At 53.3% G+C, this 20,874-nt stretch overlaps 1 protein-coding gene across 1 annotated transcript; it reads right to left on the reverse strand.

Annotated features, from left to right (window-relative positions):
* Window positions 1-327: 327 nt before the first annotated feature.
* On the reverse strand, window positions 328-20,294 carry L3MBTL1 (L3MBTL histone methyl-lysine binding protein 1). Its single transcript, XM_080628223.1, has 22 exons — window positions 20,160-20,294; window positions 19,783-19,945; window positions 18,514-18,737; window positions 17,658-17,802; window positions 17,376-17,514; window positions 16,599-16,722; window positions 15,914-16,001; window positions 13,476-13,567; window positions 12,763-12,867; window positions 12,270-12,405; window positions 11,696-11,796; window positions 10,552-10,703; window positions 9,530-9,606; window positions 9,043-9,128; window positions 8,365-8,475; window positions 7,859-7,973; window positions 7,517-7,616; window positions 6,437-6,634; window positions 6,066-6,112; window positions 5,628-5,785; window positions 5,195-5,257; window positions 328-4,381 (listed from the first exon to the last, which is right to left on the reverse strand). Exons 2-22 carry the CDS (start codon window positions 19,916-19,918, stop codon window positions 4,247-4,249), a joined length of 2,532 nt encoding a protein of 843 aa, XP_080484349.1. The 5' UTR covers window positions 19,919-19,945; window positions 20,160-20,294; the 3' UTR covers window positions 328-4,246.
* Window positions 20,295-20,874: the final 580 nt, after the last annotated feature.

Here is a 20,874-nt window from a genome sequence, read left to right on the forward strand (position 1 = left end):
GGCCCCCACGCTGCTCCCTGCGCCCAGAGCTCCCTGTGACTGGGACCAGGACGGGATCACTGGGATTGCTCCAGCATCTCCTCACAGCGGGATAAATCACTGCTCCTCACTGGCTGCATGCGGGGACATGGGGCAGGACGGGAGAGGGAGACTCCATGGCAGGGGGTGAGCCCTCCCTGCGGTGTGAGTGCTTCTGTCCCTTTCCTTCTGTCACCAGGGCTGAATAACCAGTGTTCGGCTGCAGAGATTTCCACTGCTCACAGTCGTTTATTACTTTAAAACACTGACGAAACACATCACGCCGTCCTCTATATATATAAATTTACTTTGAGACAGCTATAAATTTATATATATAGGACCTTTAAACCTCTTTATACTCAGGACACAAAGTTCCAGAAGAGCTTCACTGGCTACAACAGAAGCAGTTTCGTTATGAAAACACAAAACTCAAAAATGGGGGGGCGGGGGGAGGAAGGAAATTAAAAAACAAGTGCAAAATGAATGAAAGTGCAAAAAAGTTTCTGCTGCCAGAACCCTGCTCCTGCCCCCTGCACCTTCCCTGTGCCTCCGCAGGGACGGGCAGCCACCGGCCGCAGAGGAAAGGGGTGGATTGGAGGAAGTAGCAAGGCTGCAGCCCCCGGCACCTGCCCTCCCCTCCCAGCGGCTGAGTGAGGAACAGAAGTGGCTGAGTCACATTCCTCTGCCAGCTCCCTCCTCCTCGCCCTTAGCTGCGCTCACAGCCCCAGCTTTGCCGCTGCAAAATCTCTCTCAACCCTCTGAGGCCATTTGGAGGGTTTCTGCCTTATCTCAAAGTGCCTGTGATGGGCGTGAAAGGCACCAAGGGAAGGCAGAGGCTGGTGTGGCCACGCTCCGGCCTGCTCTCATGGAGATGGAGACCGTGGCCTCGCACCACCACGATGCTGCCCATTTCCATGCGGAGGGAGATGCTCCAACTGCTCCCATGCCCCAAGACACCTGCAGCCCCAAAGACACTTTGTGCCCGAGTCTGGAGCACGTGGTGGGACATCTCCCCAAGCAAGCAGAGCAGCAGGAGCACAGGCTGGGGGCCTCTACCCACAAAACCATGACTTGAACAGTTCTTCATTGACTTGGCAATGTTGGCTGCAGCCACAACACTCAGAAAGACCCCAGCGAGGAAGCTACGGCCACACGCAGCCCCACTGTCCTTCTCCAGCGCCTCAGTGACCCGGCAGTGAACATCCCCCTGAGGAGTTTGGTTTGACAACAGGGGAAGGATGAAGAACTTTGGTGCTTCTGCCTTGGTCACAGCTGCCCTCGATGCTGCCTGAGGGGGGACTCCCATTCAATGCTCTGAGGAGATGGAGGAGCTGCTGAGGCCAGGGGTGCAGCAAACCTAACTCCTGACTTCCTGCCGGGACCAGAGACAACTTCTGCTCCCAGAGGATACAGCACCCGAGACCCTGGTCCAGAGCCTGCTGCCTCCACAGCCACAGAGACCACTACATTAAAACAGCGACGCACAGACAGGAGGGGAAATGGTGTCGTGGTACTTCCACAAACACCCATCCACACACACACACAATGCTTTGGGTTTGGTTTGGTTTTAAAGAAAACAACAAGGTTCTACGTTTTAACAGTAAATAGCCCTTGACCACCTAAAAACCCTGTAACTCTCACCCAGATGAATCCAGAAGCTTTGTATCCAAATGGCTGAGCTGGCCCGAGAGGCTGATGAAATGATGCTGGAGACAGCGGGTAAGTGCGTGTGACAGAGGCCTCACACCACCCTTCCCGTGCGGCCGGTTTTCCTGGCAACAGTTCCCTGCACAGAGACCTGGGGTCCAACGGCACAGCCAGGCCCCAGAGCCAAGGGGAGCACCTTGGTTTGTGATGCTCACTCAGAGGGAGGCCAGAAGAGCCCAAGTAAGGCAGCACCCCATGGGCAGAGCTTCCTGCTGGTGCCCAGGCAGAGCATGGCTTTATCGCACCCAACAGCAGAGCAAGAGCTGATGGTGGTGGTTGTACTCAGTCTTGTGGGTCAGCCATGGTGTGGCTCTCAGCTCCTCTTCCTCTCCAGCAGGGATCTTCTGAGCTCGCCACCACCTCTGCTCTGCAGGGCAGCACGAGGCTCTCCATCCTTCACACTGCTTTCAGATCCAGGACCAGGGTAGCATCTTCTCTCCCAGCACCCGGGGCAGGGCTTAGTCCCTTCCCCAATAGGAGGAATGAGTTAGCATGACAGTGTGGAGCAGGCCAGAATAGGATGCTTTTGTAAGATGATTCCTCACAAGCTCAATAACCACATCCTGTGAAAGGAGCTGTTCCATCCCAGATCCCACCTGGAGAGTCCCGGCACTGTTCACAGTCTCACAGCTGAAGGCCCCAGGGCTCCTCTTCTTCCACCTCAGCACACAGTGGCCCAAAAAGAGACTCCCCATTAAGTGAAGAGACCAATGTCAGGACCATTTACTGTGGATCAAGGGTGACTTGGGGAGTGAGTGTGGGAGCCAGAGACACGGCTGTTATTCCCACTCCCCTTCTCTCCACAGCTGGCCACAATGCAGTGCTTGAAGAGATGGAAGAACATACAAAAGGAAAGGACAGGGAGAGCTGCCTAAATCAAACCCAAGCATTGACAAAACAAATACATGGAGTAGTTGCAAGTCCTGTGTGAAGAGCAAGCAGCAGACGTCTCAAGACATCTCAAGAGCAGGTCAAATGTGACCCCAAATATTCAATAACAAAGAGTCATAGTGCTACATTTCCATGGGAAGCCTTGAACAGATTGACCCAGGTGTGATAGTGGCTCCCAAGGCAGTGCTGCTCCAAAACACATTGCTGGTGCACTTGCTAAGTTCTCTTCATCCCTGTCTTTGGGCACTGGGAAAGGGGGAAAGAATGTGTTGCTACTGTCATTCTTGGGAATGGGAAAGAAAGTGGATGTGGGACTCGGATCACATCACTGTAGGTCTGTCAGGACCCCCAGGCATGGAGGCTTTCCTGGCTTTGGAGTCCTAGACTCCATTACAAGGGACAGCATTCCCAAAGTGCCTGCACCCTTGTTGAAAAGGTATTACACTACTGAAAGGACAGAAAGAAACCCAGTTAACTGCTGAATCTCTTCTAGCTCTGCAGGTGAGGGATCCAGGGCCAGCAGAAGGTCCTGCTCTTCAAACAGCAAAACCTGGGGGCCTTGTGAGGGGCAAAATAGGGGGAGAAGGTGGCTTGGCAGGATTGAGTCAGACAACTCAGGAACACCTTCAGAAACAGATGTGCCTATGGAGGAATGGATGCTGCTTGTCCTTGGCAGCTGTCTCTGCTCTAGAAAGGGCCTTGTTCCCAACACATGGAACAAAGAGGGTCCAAATCTCCTTTGCAGAGCGTTTTCTAATTGCTGCAAGGGGAACAAGTTAACCAAGCATCCTTTCTCCCAGAGATGTGCTAGCCAAGACAGCCTGAAGCCCAACAGGAAATAAAGCTTGCTCTGCACTCACCAACCCAAGCCCTGTGGGCCCCTGGAGTGCTGCATTACCGTAAAGAGGAATAAAACAGAGACACTGGTTGTAGGCAGAGCAGCAGCCAGGACATGGTGCTCCTTGGAAGGGGCAAGAGTTGGGCCACTGGTTCCCAGTGCAGTGAAGGAGCAAAGCAAAGTCATCATCTGGCCTTAGAATGGGAAAGTCAAAAGAATTCAGAGACAAAGGCAAAGTGAGCAGAAGCTCCTTGAGAGTGTCCCTTGGAAATGATGTCAGCACAAGCCCCCCCAGAGGAACACACTGGGGTAAAAAATGAAAACCTCTCTCAGCTGCTCAGCAAAGCCAAGGCCGGCCCTTAAACAGGTGCAAGGACATATGGAGGCAGTCAGTCCTTCCCTTACCTGGGTGATTTGACTGCTGGTGTCAGCCCCAGCTGCTACACCCTCCACACTGCTCTGCTGTCCCTCACCACTGCCCTGAATCAGTGCAGTCACAGCAGGACACCGGGTGCTGCTGTCACACTAAGAGAGGCCAGTCCCACATCAACCCTCTGCCCTGCAGGCCCCCCCCCCGAGGCTTGAGGCCAGCCTTTGCCCGGCACTGGAGGAGAAGGGCAGTGTGGAGTGGAGAGGAGAGGATGGGAGATGGACTGGTGGGAGAGCAGAGATGCGGCACCCAAGAGGACATGAGCAGGACATGACAAGAGGTGGTCGGTCAGGGGGAATCTCTGTCCTGACCAGTTTGGCAGCACTGGTGCTAAGAGAGGGTCCCAGCTGGGTGAAGAAAAGTCACTTTAAGGTGTCATCAGCATTCTTGAACATGAGGATGGCATTGTAGATCTTGAGTGCGGGGCCCAGCTTGACACTCATAATCTTGACGATGTCAGCCTGCGTCAGCAGGAGGAAGGCCTCGCCATCGATCATCTGGGGAAGAGAGCAGGGACAAAGGCACTCACCGAAAACCCAGACTGTGACCTCCTGGGGACAGCACGGGCACAACCTGGGGACATGCACAGTCACACTCACCCTCAGCCAGGTACCACAGATGATCCCAGGGAGTAGTGCAGGGGCTACCCACAGCACTCGCATGCTGCTGCCCCAGACAGATCAGAGCTTGTGTGTCCAGGAACAGGGCACAGGGGAGAAAAAGCCCTTTCAGGGGCTGCCCTGGGAGCTCACACTGCAGACAGCTCGGGCTTCTGCTGTCTGCACAGCACACAGCCAGCACACAAGCTGGTCTGGGCAAACATCCATCCATCCCCTGCTCCAGATCCTGGCAAGTATGCAGGCTGCCCCCAGCTCAGCTTTGCAGGCCTGAGCACAGGAAGCATTTACTACTAGGCTGGGATACTTGCTGTACCCAGTGTGCCCAGGATCAGCCTGCCCTGGGTGCACTGCACATGTTGGAAAGCAGCTTCTCTGTGTGTCTGCCCACAGAGGGGTCTAATAACAATGAAACTGGCTGACAGACAGCAATGCACCTAACTGCTGTGCAAATGCATTGAGAGGATGCAGATGGGGAAGGATGAATGGGTGAGGAACGAGGAGCTTTCCTCAGGAGGTGATCATGAGGGAATCCTGATCCTCCTCCTGCTCACCCACCTGAGCCTCCTCAGAGGTGCCCTCCCTCACCCATGCCAGGAGAACAGGGCAGGAGGGTCACTGGCCAATTCCTCCCTGCCCTGTTGGCAAACAGCCGTCCTTGCCCACCTGCACTCATCCTCCAGCACTTCTCACCTCATCCTTGAAGAGCTTGGCTTGGTCCTCACAACCAGTCAGAGTCTGAACAAAGCTAAAGACCTTGGAATAAACACAGAAAAACGTCAAGACAGAAGCAATGTTTCTGGCTGGAGACCTCCCATGACCCCACACCCTCACTTCCACAGAGGCATTTTGTCCCCTGTAAGGTAACACGTGGCTGTTAGGGCAAAGGCTGCAGGTGCAGCACGCTCCCATCCCTAGAGATCACCCTTGCACCAGGGCAGAGGAAGCGGCCTCCTCCAGCCCTAAAGCAGCAAATGCCACAGCATTTGCTCGACAGCCCAGAGAAGTAGCTGCTGAAGCCCATCTATGCCTGGTGGATGTACCATAGAGCTGCATAGCCAGGCAGAGTGCTCCCAGCCATGCCAGTGGGTTAGGAGCCAGCACACAGTCTTTAAAACCATCTTACCTCATCGATGGTCCACTTGGCCACTGTGGCTGCTGTGATGCCGGCCACCCCAGGCAGGAGTTTGCAGTGCTGCTCCCAGCAGAGTGAGAGGGAGCGGTCGGGGTGTGCAGACAGCGCAGACATGAAGAGTGACTGGTGCATATTGTCTGAAGAAATAGCTGCCAACAAAAGTGCAAGATGTGATCCAACATAGGACAAGAACATCTCATCCAATCCTATCCTACAAGCCTTGGAGAGGGACCAAGCAGAGCTCTGGTAACAGGCAGGGATGATCTCTGTCAGATGGTCAACTTTGGTAGTTGACCACAAGCTCCTCAATGGTGCTGACCTGTGTGAGGTCTGACTGAGTGAGCCAAGGGAGACCTGCCTCCAACAGCCACCACCCCAGCTCTTTGAGCCCTACCTCTGCAATGGCACTGCGGAGAGGACAGTACTTACTCTGGAAGTCTTCCTGCTGGATCTTCCGGTACTTTGGAGGTCGCCCTCTAAAGAGACAGGAAGACTGATTTCCAACTGGGTTTGGACTGGCCCGAGGGCTCTCCTCCACACCGCACAGAGCAATGCCTTGGCAGTGGGAGCAAGAATTACCTCTTGGACCCTGACCCAAAGGGTTGACAGCTAAAGACACAAAACACGGGAAGAAAAACCAAGAGAGGTGCCCAACAGAGCTGGGAAGACAAACACCAGCTACCAGCAACCGTGCTCGCTGTGGTCAAGGAGCCTCAACAGCTTGGCCATCTCTCCCAGCGATGGCAGCGGCAGCACAGAGGCCCTGTGCTGCTGGCGGGGCTCACCAGAACTGCCCCTACCTCCCATGGTGCCGAGACTTCTTTCGCTGAGAGAAGCCAATGAGGTTCCTCTTGCGAGCTGAGGCCTCACTGTCGGACAAGTCTGCTTTCAGCCTGCCCTGGTTCTTCTCTGCCAGCGGGCATCCTGAGAGGCAGTAATGGGCTGTGAATCTCCCAGTCACATGTCCTGACCCATCGCATCCCGGCGTGGGGCACTTCCTAGAGGACAGATGGGAGGCAAGCATTGGACCAGGCTCAGAGCAGCAGTCAGGGCACCCCTTCGCCCCTAAGCATGGGAAGCTGTAGCCCTGGTCATAGAAGGCAGAGTAAAGATGTGGTGAACAAAGTCCCAGTGTAAGGGTGCTGGGTGCATGGGCACACCCAGCACCTCCAGGTACAAACACCCATCCCGCCTTCTCCACTGCTGTCAGAGCGACCGTGTGCAAGTCACCAGTGCTGATCCTCCCTTCCTTGCCCCCACAAGCATATAGATGAGAGTGAGGAGGAAGAAAATGTCATGAGTGTGGCCAGTAGGGAAGCCTCTGGGGGCCAGATCTGCCTTCCCCATCCTCACAGATCCTCCACCATACTCGCTCCTCTTGACAGCAGCCTGCTGTACTGGGGTTGGCAAAACACTGTGCCTGGTTTCCCCTGGAAAAGGCCTCAAGTGACTGACTGAGCTGAGGGAGATGCACTGCTCCTTTCTCAGGACTTCCCAAGCTCACAAACTCACAGTGAAAGGCATCCGTGAGGGGTGGGAGGCACATCTCCTTGAAGCTGGTATCAGTGAACAGCATCTTAAAGGCACTGTTACCGACATAGTCCCACAGGTAGATGGGCACATAGAGCACCCCCAGGGGCTCTGGGGACACAGGACAGGCGTGGAGCAGGAGCTCACAGGAGTTATACCAGCCACAGGCTCCAGGCTGCTTTGAGGCCTGGCCTGTGGAGAGCAAGGGCTGACCCTAAGCATGGAGCAGAGCCAGGTATGGGGTGGGTGCCATGAAGGGCTGGCTTGCTGGTGGGGGTAGTGGGTATGGAAAAGCAGAGGAAGGGCCATAAGGGAAGCTGTGCCCCTCTGAGCCACACTGGGGAGCTCACCTGTGGTGAAAGCTGTACTTGGAGCTCTTGGTGTGAGGGATGCTCTTGCAGCCCAGCGTTGGGCAGCCCCCATGGGCAGAGGAGGCTGGTTCCTTTGGCCCTAGACCAGGAGCAGAAACAGAAGAGAGACTGCCATGGCTGCAGCCCCAGGCAGAGCCAGGGCTATGGGCTCCCTGCCTGCCCCAGACAGGGAGGAGTTTTCCAACTGACAACTCCACAGAAAAGCCCTTCCTTCTTGCCCGTCCCTGGGCCATTTCTGTGCATGGGCAGGTGATGGTGAGAGTGGGGATCTGGCACACTTGGGCCCTGGCCATGAGGGACTGAGCCAGGTACAGGACTTACTGAGAGGAGGCTGCAGTGGGTGTCCAGTTTTTGAGCACCAGCCTATGGGGTGGATGTCCGGATGATCTGCATCAATCCAGAAATCATAGACATGACTCCAGCCATCAAAATGGATCTGGGGAGAGATAAGTAGAGGGGTCACCCTTCAAACCTCAGGGCACCTCCCTGAGGAATTCTGGAGCCTTCCAAGCTGACAGCAAGCAGCAGGGTAGAGCTGTTTTGTGTAACCTTATCTAAGTATTCCTGCTCCAGCAGGGGGATTGGACTAGATGATCTTTTGAGGTCCCTTCCAATCTCTAACATACTGTGATACTGTGAGCTGAACTGCAGCACAAGGCTCTCCTCCATTCCTGGAGCCAGGCACTGGGACCTGCCAACTTCCACACATTGTACTTCCACAGACCCCCACACGGTCTGCTACTGGAACTGGCAGTGAGGTGGGAAGGGTAGCATCAAGCCAGCACAGTACTTGGACACAGGCTCAGCACTGATACTCCAACACCCACCTTTATCCTGTGATCTTCCACATCCTCCACACTGGCCACTCGGATGAAGGACGGAGTCCTCCTGTCCACTGCCTCCAGCTTCATGTTGACCAGGAAGCCGTGGGGTGGACGCTAGGGCCAGGAAGAACCCAGGTCAGTTGGGAGCAGGGCCATGCTTCCAGCTCCTGCGCCTCTCGGCAGCCTTCCCAGCAGTGAGCACTCCTCAAGCCCAGCTCCCAGCCCTGGTCTATCCCAGTGAGAGCCGGCCCAGGTCACAGTGGCAACAGGAGAGAGTGGCTACAGGCCTCCTGGATATGAGCTGTGTTTTAACAAGATGTGAAAGCTGTGCCCAAGAGAGGAAGGTCTCCAAGACACATTTTGGGGCTCTATCTTGCAGCCTCACTTGTCTGGTCACAGCTGCTGTTGCTGGAGTTAGAGACAACAACTATCAAGGAAGCCTAAATGATTTCCTCACCACCCAGCTCCTGTCTAGCTGAGGGCATGGTCATACTTCCCATTTTTCCAAGAACTGTTTGCACAGGATAGCCCTGACTTCTGAACTTGAGTGTAGATCTGAACCTCAGGCCTGCAGCAGGAGCATCCTGAACATTACTTGATTTTCATAAAGGTAAAGATCTGACAGCAAAGAAAACCCAAATCTCTGCCTAGGCACAGTGCAGTAGATGATGTGGCACTCACCACTTTAAAGGCCCAAGCTGGAACAGCAGATGCTCCAGTTTCCTTTAGGTACTTTTCCCAGGTGAAGTTGTCAGGGTCAGGATAATCTAAAAGCAGGGAAGATACAGAAGGTGAATGTTGCAGGAAGACAGCAAGTATCCCAGAACATCCTACTGCTTTTGACCAACCAAGTCTGAGCCAGATTCATGGGAACCTGAGAGACATCAAGAAATGCTACTGTTTTCTCATGGACAATGAAATCCAGGGTATATGGAAGCATCTGGGCCTGGACAGACAGTTTGGGTCCTCCTTGTGTCTGCACTTGGTCCAAGACAACCATGCAAACATGTGTGCAGGAGCCTTGGCAGGAGCATGGCTGTGGCCTTGCTGAAGGAAACTGCCTGGGCCTGCAGACAAGCAAAGGCCCCGAAGTTCCATGTGTCACCCTGGAAGCCTGTCCCCAGGGCTATGCACCACTGAGGGCTGTGCTCCCAGGCCACTTACTCACCTTGAGGAGGTGTGAGGGGTTTGCCATGCTCCTGACACCATCCAACGGGGTGGATGTATGGACTGCTGGGGTCACACCTAGAACACAAACCCAAACTCTTACACAGGGCTGAGGTACCTGGCTCAGCACAGACAGCATGGGCAGGGGCCCAGGGCAGGCCACCTGGTGCACCCCTAGGTCTACACCACCAGCAAAACCCCCTGCATAAGTCAAGGTCTTCTATAGCATCCTTGTCCCCAAGTGACCCAGGGAACTACAGACCCTGCAAGGCAAGGACTAGGGCAAGAGAACATCAGCTCAGAGGGGCAGCACATGAACATGCCCTGGTTTCAAGCCCTGCAGAAGAGCTACCCAGGGAACAGCAACCACTTGCTGCAGGTGGGGAGACAGGCCATGCCTTTTAGAGCTTGGAGTGGTGAGAGCTGAGGAATCTGGGGGGGCTCTTGTCCTGGTCATGGCTCCCAGTAGGTCAGAGCACACTCACGTACTGCTGCTTCGCAGGTCTGCCCTAGGACAGCGCAGGGAGCTGCCCAGCACCACCGAGTGAAGAGCAGCTGGGGACAGAAACTGCTGCAGCCTCAGGGCAAGAAGAGCTCAGAGGACTCCAGCCAAAGGAAATGAGCTGCTCTCAGAATCCTGATTGTGCTAACTGGCCATTTTAATTGGCCTTAAGCAGCCTCAATTGGGACACTTCCCCACCCTGGCCACAATCCCCTGGCCTACAGATGCAGGAGCTCCTTTAAGATAAGGTCTTCAGTCTCTATATTGCTCTCTACCTCCCAAGAGGATTTCAGGGTGAGCCCACAGCATGTGATCATGCCTGACTTTGCCCCACATTAACTAAAGGGCTATGGCAATGTCACAGGAGGTCTGTCCCCCAGAAGGGTGACTCTCTGCTTCACTGGTGACCTGTGCAGCAGCATGTTGGGATTGTCCCATTCTTTCCCAAGCACCCCATCACTCCTGCTGAAGCAGTGGCAGCGTCTCCCAGCACTGGCACCCAGAAGCCTCTGTGCACTTACCAGTAGTCGTAAGTATCATCCCAGTTGTCAAAGTGCACCAAAAAGCGATTGTCCACCACATCAGTCACTGTGGCAACACAGATGAGGGAAGGGTTCATGCGGTCAACAGCTTCCAGCTTCATGCCCACCTCAAAGCCTGGGGAAGCCTCGTGCTGGGGGAATAGAGGTTTCTTTCAGAGCCATGGTCCCAGCGCCCTCCTCACCACTTCCCTCGCTCACTGCAAGCAGGCACCTGCCAAACTCTCCCTGGCCTCCAAGCAGGACTAGGACCACTTAGGATTCCAGAAGGGCAGTGCTCTGCTGTGCATGCAAGAGAAGAGGCAGAGGGTAACTCAGCTTGGCCAGGCAAAGAAAGAGGAAAAGAAATCTTCACACTCTCAGGATCTTCAATAAGCAGTAACCTCCCAGAGGAAAAAAGTCTCCAACTTATACCAATTCACAAAGGACTTGTTGTAGTCATGAACCTCCAGTGTTAGCAGCAAGCAATGTCCTAGGCTTATCAGGAGGAGCTGGGATGGGACCTTCACCCTACTTTGCCTTTATTTCTTGGGTCCAAAATCTGTGCAAAATGCTGCCTCCCACACACTAGTGGGATTGTTGCAGCAATGAACAGGAGGTTTAGACACAATAAATAACATGGAGAGGCTGATTTATCAGTAAGGCTGAGTTTCCTCTGCAGCTGACAAAGAAACCATTAGCATTTTGCACCCTGCTGTATTCCCACTTTCCTTGCCCAAGCTGCCATATGAAAAAGAAAGGCAGAGACAGAAACAATGAACACACAAAACAGAGACAAAAGAATTCTACTTAGAAAACATTAACTGAGGGGTCTGGGGCAAAACAATTGTTGAGAGTAATGGTTACTCCTCCTCACCACTACTTTTGCAACAAATTTACCTGTCCTGGATGAAACAATGCCAGTTTTGGGCACACCAAACTAGTACCCAAGCTATAGATCTGCAGCAGCCAAACGTGCCACATCTCATTGAGCAATGCCAGCAGTACATTCTCTGGCCCCCTGCACTGTGGGCTTGAAAAGTGTGGGGTGGACAGAGAAAAGCCCTGCACTGGCAGAGGGATCCTGCTCAGCTGGAGGGGAAGAAGTCACACCCGAACCTGGCAGGAAGGAGAAGCTTCTACTCACAGCATTTCGGACCATGAAGAGATGCTTAGGAGCTGCCTGAGCCTTTGTTATCTTCAGGTAGTTTGTCCAGCTGAATTCTTCTTCCTTATAACCTACAACCCCTCAAGAAGAGAAATGAGAGCAGCAAGTTCACAGAGAGCACCCAAGTGGTCATCAGGCTGAGCCTGGTCATCCGCAACCCGCCCGCCCTCACCCTGCCAACTGTGTCCTGCTGTGGGCAGCCCTGGGAAACCCAAAACCTGTGGCCCAATGTTTGATTCAGGAGGGGTGCTAGGAAATGTACACTGGAAATGCAGAGCTCAGCTCCTCCCTGGAGAGCATCAGTCCCATCTGCCCTGGGGCACAGCTGCTGGCTCCAGCCTGGCACTGGGACATCCAGGGTGACAGGGCTTTGCCCAAGAATGGGAGCAAGCAGGCCTTTAGCATGATGGGTGCCTGAAAGGTGGTCCTGTGAAAACCCCCCAGTACAGCAGCATCCCCCCATAGGCCCCATCTCCAGCTCTACATTTAGGGGCCCACTACTCATCCACCTCCTTCAACAGGACCCACCAACTGAGACGTGCTAACTCCTTACCTTTCGGGGGCTGGAGTTTGTGCCCAGTCTCCTCAAACCAGCCAGCGGGGTGGATATCAGGGGAGTCAGCATTCAGCCAGAAATCATGGCACTCCGAGTAGCCATCGAAGTGGAGGCGCATTCGGAAACCACACACCTACCAGCAGGGAGGGCAGGAAAGGGAAAGGACCATGGAAACCTCCTGCTGTCCCTGGCTGAGCATTGCATGCACCTCTTCTCCTGTATCTCAGCGTAACATTTAGGGAAGCAAAGAGTCAATCATAAGCCAGTGCCCAAATTAGGAGGCACATGCCAGTCCCAAAAGGTGTCCAGCATGGAACAAGGCAAGAGTAAAGCCACCACAAGCAAGCCCTGAGAAGGGAAGCTCAGGCTGGCGTGTAAATGCCACGGTGGGGCACCGTGCTGTGTCCAGCAAGTGCAAGGATTACCTTTTCTGCACCTGGGGTAGATGCTGGTGCAGGGATTTTGACTAAAGGACCCACAAGTGACTTACCTCAGCCACTGTCAGGATGAAGTACATAGATGGGTGCTGTGGGTCAATTCCTTCCAGCTTCATCCCCACTTTAAAGCCATTCTTGTGCTGGGAAGCTATTTGGTACTGGAAACAAAAGAAACTACAATGTAAGAAATGACACAGGTAGAACCATCCCAAGGAACACCCATCAGGCAATGGGAGCTGCTGGGACCAAGAAATTGTGGGCCACAAGTTATGTTGCCATCCAAATTTTAACTCTTTTCCTGTAGAAAACCACATTCTTCCACCTCCTTGTGGGTTTGTGTCTCTTGCTACTGGCAGGGCAGGGTGTCCCCGGGGAGACAGGGACATGGGCCTGGCTCCTCTTCTACCCTGGCTATCAGAAGCCTGGGAGCAGGGGTGCAGTGCAGCAATGTGGCCTCAGGAGAGCTGACATGTGGCTGAGGAAGAGCTGGAAAGGCCCCACCACCCTGCCAAAGCCACAGGGATGTCCTAGACAAATGTGGGGTGCTTGGGATGGGAGACGGCACCTGCTGGGGAGTGGGACCCAGGGCAATCAAAACTGGAGGCTGATTGGTCACCTACAGGTGAAGATGGGAGCTTGCTTATTGCTCAGAGTCCCGCAAAACAGGGAAGCAAGGGAGAGAGGAGAAGGAAGAGGGGTGGGAAAAAAAACAGGCAAAGAGAAGAGAAGATGAAAGAAGGAAAAAGACAGGAAAATCCCAACTCACATCCTGGAAGAGATTTAAAGGGGCAGCGACAGCTTTCTGCTCCTCCAAGTAGGACGCCCAAGACCAGCCTTCTTTCTTCTCCTCACTGGCACCTGAGCGCAGCACAAACGCACACACAAGAGGCGCTGCTGAGGGTCTGCTCCAGCCCCTGGCCCTGCCTGCCTCGGAGCAGTGTGCAGGGCAGGTCCTGCTGGGGCCACATCCTGCTCTCATGCACAGTCCTGCATCCCTGTAAAGCTCAGCACCATCCTACAGGCCCCTTTCTACAGCAAACCATGGAGGGACAGACCCAAGAGGCCTTCTCTTACATAGGGCCCCATGACCCAAATGTCCTCTTTCACTCTAGTAAGGCACCTAAGGAACCTGAGGGACAAGCCATTCTGTGCAAAGCATTAGGACACCTCTGCAACCACTCCTCCTCCAGCCAGTCCATCTGACCATGGCACTGATGGATTTGGGATAGTCAGTAGGATCCATGCAGAGGTCTTCGAATCACTCCCCACTGCAAGGGGCATCTACCCAGTCAAACCAGCAGTGGGCTCACCTCCCACCAGCACTCCAGAGGCACCAGCTCTGCTATCCTCTGCTCTGAGACAACCACCTGAGCCCCTCTTGGCACACCAAGGCCACACTGATGCTCTAGAGATGCATTTACTTATCTGGTATTCATGAAAAGACAGCATCATCTCTATAGGCAGGAGGTGACCCTTCATTCCATTGACCCCTTTGGGGAAGCTACAAAGGCCGTGCCCAAGGCACATGAGACCACCCAAGTCTCCAGCCACTTTCTTTCCCTGCTTTGTAGCACCTGAAGGGACTCCAGGAGTGCTGTGCCTATCCCAGCACTGAGTAATTCACAGCTACAGGTCAGCCATGACAGACAACCTTGGGTAAGGCAGGCCAGAAATACAAGGGAAAACCCAACTCCTTCCTCCCTTGGGCTTAGGGGAAATAGAGGTGGAAAAAATGGGAAACTTGTGGGAGAAATTAAAGCTGAGCTTTACTGAGCAAGGTTATTAACCCAGATGCTTTGCTAATACTTAAGAGTGACAAACATAGAATCATAGACTCGTTTGGGTTGAAAAGGACCTTAAGATCATTCAGTTCCAACCCCCTGCTATGGGCAGGGACACCTCACACTAGACCATGTTGCCCAAGGTTCTGTCCAACCTGGCCTTGAACACTGCCAGGAATGGAGCATTTACCACTTCTTAGGACAACCTGAGTCAGAGCCTCACCACCCACACAGTAAAGAGTTTCTTCCTTATAACTGACCTGAATTTCCCCTGTTTAAGCTTGAACCCATTGCCCCATGTACATCTTCGTTGTTCTGTAGGACTTTGAAAAGAGTGGCAGGCATGTTAGGGGAATCTGTAAGTACAAGATCTGTGCTTCTGGAGAATGACAAACACACCTGGAGACAGAGCACACACAGAGACTGCTACACTGAAGCATCCAGGTATGTATTTTGTTTGCTGATGTACTTCTCATAGAAGAGAGTAATGCTGAAATAACCAGGCTCAGCATTGCTTACTTGTATGCAGCAGGGAACGCTCATGCTCAGGGCTCAGACTGTAGAGAAAAGGACCCAGCAAGTGACTATGAAATCTCTTTTTAATAGAGGCTAACTCAGTGTAACATGAGGGGTTAACAACATCCGGCCCCTGCTATTGCCCCTTCATTTGGCTATGGAGAGGAGTATGAAGCTGGAACAGTTTCATTTTAAAATCACTTTGAACATGACCTTTCACTATTCACAGACAAAAGGTTTCCCATAAATGTCTATTCTTAGTATTTTCCCAATTTTTCCTTCCCCCTCATCCCATTGCACCACAGGGATAAAACCAACGAAGCAAATGCTGCATCCTCAGCTTGTCTGCTTCCCCTCTGTGTCAACAGCTCTGCATTTGAGATCTCCTCTGATATGGTCCAGGAATAGATCCCCATGAGATGAGACAAGCCTTCAGCAGCACCAGACCTACAGGAGCAGCTCTCAAACTTGTGAGCTCCTGATTACATGAGGGAAGCTCCCCACAAGACCATCCAAAGAGGGAGTCAAAGCCAGATGTGGCTCAGTCATGTTATCGCTCAGGATAGTGCCTCTTGGAACAAACACTGTACCCATGAGCATGTAATGAATTCAGCTCCCAAGGGGAGGGACCAGAGAGCACTGTACAGTACGGCCCAATGCCTGAAGAAGACACAGCTGTATCTGTAAGGGTGCACCCTTCCCATGGAGAGAAAGACAGGAAAGGAGAGAAACGGAAAGAGACAGAAAGAGCAGGATCAAGCAAGCAGAGGAGCTTACAAGCCTTCAGGAACATGTTGCACTGGGTGTTTGACTTTGCTGGAGCATCAAAATGCTGTCCCAGACCCACAGAAGGACCCCACAGCTGTGGTGGGAGCATTGACCCCACCGCCCGCCCAGCCCTGCATACCATGCTGGCTCCCGTTCCACGTGTCAGCCTCTGGGTTGCTGATGGCAGAGTCCTCAGTAGAGTTTTTCCTCTCTTCCTGCTTTTCCTCCTAGACATGAGAGCAGACAAAACAGAAACCCATCATGCTGGAGGTCTGCACGCAGGTTTGTGCTGTGTTTTGCACCCTCAGACCAGTGCCAAAGGCCATACTGTGCCTTTGCAATGTCCACGATTTTACTGATGCTTGGCCCAGAAATGGGCAGCCAAGAGGATCTGATGATGGGAGCCGATATTCATGCTGACGGGTAGCAATCACAACCGGAGTGGATCTGCAGAGTTTCCCTGCCTTGTCAAAGGCACTGTCCCTTCTCCAGGATACACATCACACAGACACATACTCTTACTTCAACACTTACTTTGGTGACCCAGACTCAAGAGAGCAGTTGAGCGCTCTCTATACCTACAGCCCAACCAGGACATGTCTAGCACTGCCCAACAGCCCACCAAGTGTCTAGCTCTGATGATCCACACGTTCAAGTCTTTTTGTCATTAACAGCCAAAAGGTTTCCTCCTTCACATGTAGCTAACATAGCACTGAAAGACATTGATGAGAACTGTGTACACATGCAGTACACAGAGGGGTGGCCCGTGATGCACCCTTGACATCAGCATGTGTGCACACACACCTACCCTGCCCTCTTCCTACCATTTGCTCTGATTCATATTCTTCCTCCGAAGGGCTCTGGTAATCCTTCCTCTTTCGTTTCTTCACTGGCTTGAGGATTTCAGTGGCATTGGTGCTGCTGGCAGAGTTTTCCACAATGACAGACCTGCATGGAGTAAGGGAGAGTAAACCACTACGGCACGGTGGTACGGCTGGGGTGTCAGTAAGGGACTGGCTGCTGGATAATCCTTGTCACCCCACTTCTTACTCACACATGCTCCCAATCCCTCCCGACTAATGCATGCACTCCTTTCAGCACACAAGTTGGCATGAGGTTAGAACCAGGGTACAGAACAGAATCATCCTCACACACACGGGTGTCAGAAACCTGAACCCAGGATGGACCAGAAGTGATCTAGTTTTGTAGCAGGGCTCTAAGCTTCATCAGAGCCACAGAAATATGCCGTAAAACAAGTCCCAGGAGTCACACATTAGTAAGCAGTGGAAATGCCTTTGTGACCCACGCTTCCCCACTGCTACTCTGCCTGCAAGCACCCACTGCAGCAACCTCCTGCTCAACCACATACATATTTATGAGGCCACAAATTGAGCAGGAGAAAATCTGGCTCCTGTGCTTCCTGTTGTCCCTGAGACAAGTCTTCACCCCCCTATATTGCAGCCAGGGCACTCTGCCTACAGGGAAGAGGGGAATAAGTGGGTTCCCCTCTTCATCCCTTGCTGGAGCATGTAGACCAGGGGAGGGAGAGCAGACAGATGGATAGATATGACCCTACATGGAGCAGACTCTCCTTTCTTTACCTCTCTTTAAACTGCTGGTGACAGTGCTCGCTGCAGAAGCCTCTGCCTTCCCGGGCTCCATCTGACATGTGCCTGCGGCCACAGGTATCACAGTGGCACATGCTTTCTGCTGTTGGAAGCTTGGTCTGCTCTGGTGCATCTGAGTCAGAGAGAAGAGAAGCAGTGAGGCACAAGGTGCAGCAAAGGAAAGAGCAGGAAGCAGGAGACATGTGCCTCACTCAGGGCCTACACCAGCCAGCGCCTGCTGAATGATGGTACCCAAGCCACAAGTGCCACCCTTACCCTGAGCAACAGTAGGATTGTCCCTGCTGCTGGGTGCCACCTCTGGGTCCCCATCCTTCTCTGTGTGACCCTCCTTTACAGCTTCCACTGGAGGCATCTTATCAGCACTCACCACCTTCAGCGTCCCGTACTCATTAATTCGGAACTATATCATTGAACCAAAAAATAAGGAAGAACAGTTAACAAGGAGGATAGAAATGCAATTTGATAGCTAACGGGTGCATATGAGCTGTGAGAATAAGAGGGACATGGCTGAGTCAGTAGCGTCTCCAACAACAGGACAGCTCTTAGATGATCTTTAAGGTCCCTTCCAACCCAAACCATTCTATGATTCTATAGTAGAGGCAAGCACAGCACTAAAGTCTCCTATACTGCTGCCACTCCCTGCAGTCTGTTGCTGGCCTCTGAGCCTGCCAGGGCAAGCACACTGCCTGCCTTGGGTGAGACCAGCACCAGCAGGCAGCATGAGGGGTATGTGGATAGCTGAAGGATGTCTGGTGAGCATAAGGCCACTGTTCCCAGAGTGAGTGCAGGAGCTTGGTGAGAGCCAACTTCCCGGCACAGCTTGGAAAGGAAAGATGCCCTGCACAGCAAGCAGCAGTCCTCTGACTCCCTGTGCAGGGCAGACCTGCTGCAGCACCCCAGGCACCATGTATTTGCTTTCTCTGCTAAGGTCACAAGATGGCAGGGGCATAGTGATGGGGCACAAGAGCCTCAAAGAGCCGGAACAGCCAAGGGTTCCTCCAGCTGGCTGGTGGTCCCTGCCTGCATAAGCTGGGGACTGCCACTTACAAAAGCAAGCAGCTGAGGGAAGTGGTGAGGAGCGACAAACACAGTGGCCCAGGGCTACACTTACCCGCAGGTTACTCCCAGGCAAAGTAGCCACCCCATCTTTCCACTCCAGCACACGGACTGTGCTGCAGGTCTGCACCCCGCTGATCTGAGGAATGACAGTAGCTGTGATGGGCTCGCTCCCTGCTCCCCTCTCTGGCCTCTCGGCCCCTGTGCTTCTCTGTGGCTCCCGGGGGAATCGCTGGATTTCTAAGGTGCTCGTGGGAAGGCTGATGGTAGTGGCATTTGCTTGAGAAGAGAAGAAAGGAAACAAACAACCAGAGGCATACACAGAACACAGCAAGTGTCAGATTCTGCACCCAGGACGAGGTAATCCTGGTTATATGTACAAACTAGGGGAAGAGAGGAAGAGAGCAACCCCATGGAAAGAGATATGGGGGTCTGGGGTGATGGCAAGTTGAACAGGAGTCAGCAGTGTGCCCTGGCAGCCGAGCCACGCTCTGGGTGCACCAGCATAGCACCACAAGCAGGTCTGGGGAGGCGACTGTCCCACTCTGCACAGCACTGCTGTGGCACCAGCTCAAGTCCTGTGCGCAGGTTTGGGTCCTCAGTAGAAGAAGGACATCAAACTACTGGAGTGTGTCCAGAGGAGGTGACCAAGGTCTTGAGGGCAAGACTTAGGAAGTGTGGCTGAGGTCACTTGGCTTGGAGAGAGAAGGCTGAGGGGAGGCCTCATCACAATCTACACCTCCCTCACAGGGGGCAGCACAGAGAGGTGCTGATCTCTCTGGTGACCAGCAATAAGACATGAAGAAATGGAATGAAGCTGCATCAGAGGAAGCTCAGGTTGGACATAAGGAAAAGATTCTTCACTGGAAAGGTGGTCAGCGCTAGGGCAGTGATCATGGCACCAAGCCTGTCACAGCTCAAGGAGTGTCTGGATGATGCTCTCAGTCCTGTGGTTCAGTTTTAGGTAATCCTGCAGGGAGCAGGAAGTTGGACTCAGTGATCCTTATGGGCCCCTTCCAACTTGAGATATTCTACAATTCTGTGATAATGCAGCAACCTGGGAGCCCAAATGCCCTGCAGAGCAGGCACACAGCACACTGTGCTGCACTGGCAAAGGGCCCCAGACATCAGGGGTTTGGTTTAAAACTCAAGAGGCTTTGATCAGCCAAGTGACATGGGATAGGCACCGAGAACCTCTAAAATGGCAACAGCAACATGGCTTTACCTCCCAAGGTTTGGAAAGAGCACACATATACAAGGAGCGTGAGGTATCTGTGTAGGCAGAGAAGCCTGGGGAGGCCCCAGGGAGGACAAGTCTGCATACCTGGTATGATGAAGGCAGTTGTTGGCAGGTGGGTGCTCTGCACAGTGCTCTCGGTGGTGACCACGTGGACGCTGACCTCCCCAGCGGTATTCCCCTTTGTGCTTCTCACAACCTCCATCTCTGCTCTGCTGTCCATCACCTTGCCAGGGCACAGAGCGAGACACTGTAAGATAGCAAGACAGAAATCAAGTTGGGTACAAGTACAAACCTGACAAAGGAGTGAGAAAGAGACTCTGGAGGATGGTCCCCTCCCTTTCAACCATCTCCCAGCATAAACCCCTGTAGGACATATCAAAGGCCTATTGAATCCAACAAAGAAAAGGCCCTATTATGAGATCCCAGCTCAGAGCCTGCAAATGCCAAGGGGTTTTTCTTACCTGGCACCACCATAAGATGGTCTGAGCACAGCACGTCCACCACAAGCTATGGATGCTCCTGGCTCCCACTGATATAGGCTGTGACAGACAGTTAGCAAATCCTACCCTGGAGCAGACACAGGTTCCTCCAGTTCCCCTTCCAGTTCTCCCGCTGGGCAGTCACCCTTGATCTTCTAACTGGCTGTAGGAGAGGAATTTCACAAGTGGCAGGAATTAACCAGGGGGTGGAGGGAACAGGAAGTCCATTGGATGCAGCTGAGTTTCTCACAGGACTGGTGATGTTCAACCCATTTAGCCATGAATTTCAAGAAGTAGCATGGTCTTGAGGGTACCACCAGGCTTTACTGGCCTTGACCAACCTCCCCTGGACCCCCCCTCCCATGACCCACCATGTCAGCCTCACCATAACCTGTCTACGCTGCGCTGCAGCAGTGCAGGTCTCCAGCTGCTGCCTGGACCTGACCTGCTGGCTGGCATCCGAGCTTGATCTCAGACCTTGCCTGGCGATCTGAGCTCTAGCTGGACCTTACCACAGTGACCCTGCCATCCGCCTTGCTCAGTTCCCTGTCCCTGGAGCAGCAGCTGGCCTCTGTTGTGCCCCAGCAGGCAGCAATGCCAGTAACACCATACAGAGACTGAAGATTTTGGGATGTGACAGATTTAATAACCATTTACAGTCAATACCCTGAAGCACAGCGCTGCTGATCTTCCACTT

The sequence above is a fragment of the Psittacula echo genome, assembly GCF_963264785.1.
Source record: "Psittacula echo genome assembly, chromosome: 12".
NCBI classification, from domain to species: Eukaryota; Metazoa; Chordata; class Aves; order Psittaciformes; family Psittacidae; genus Psittacula; species Psittacula echo.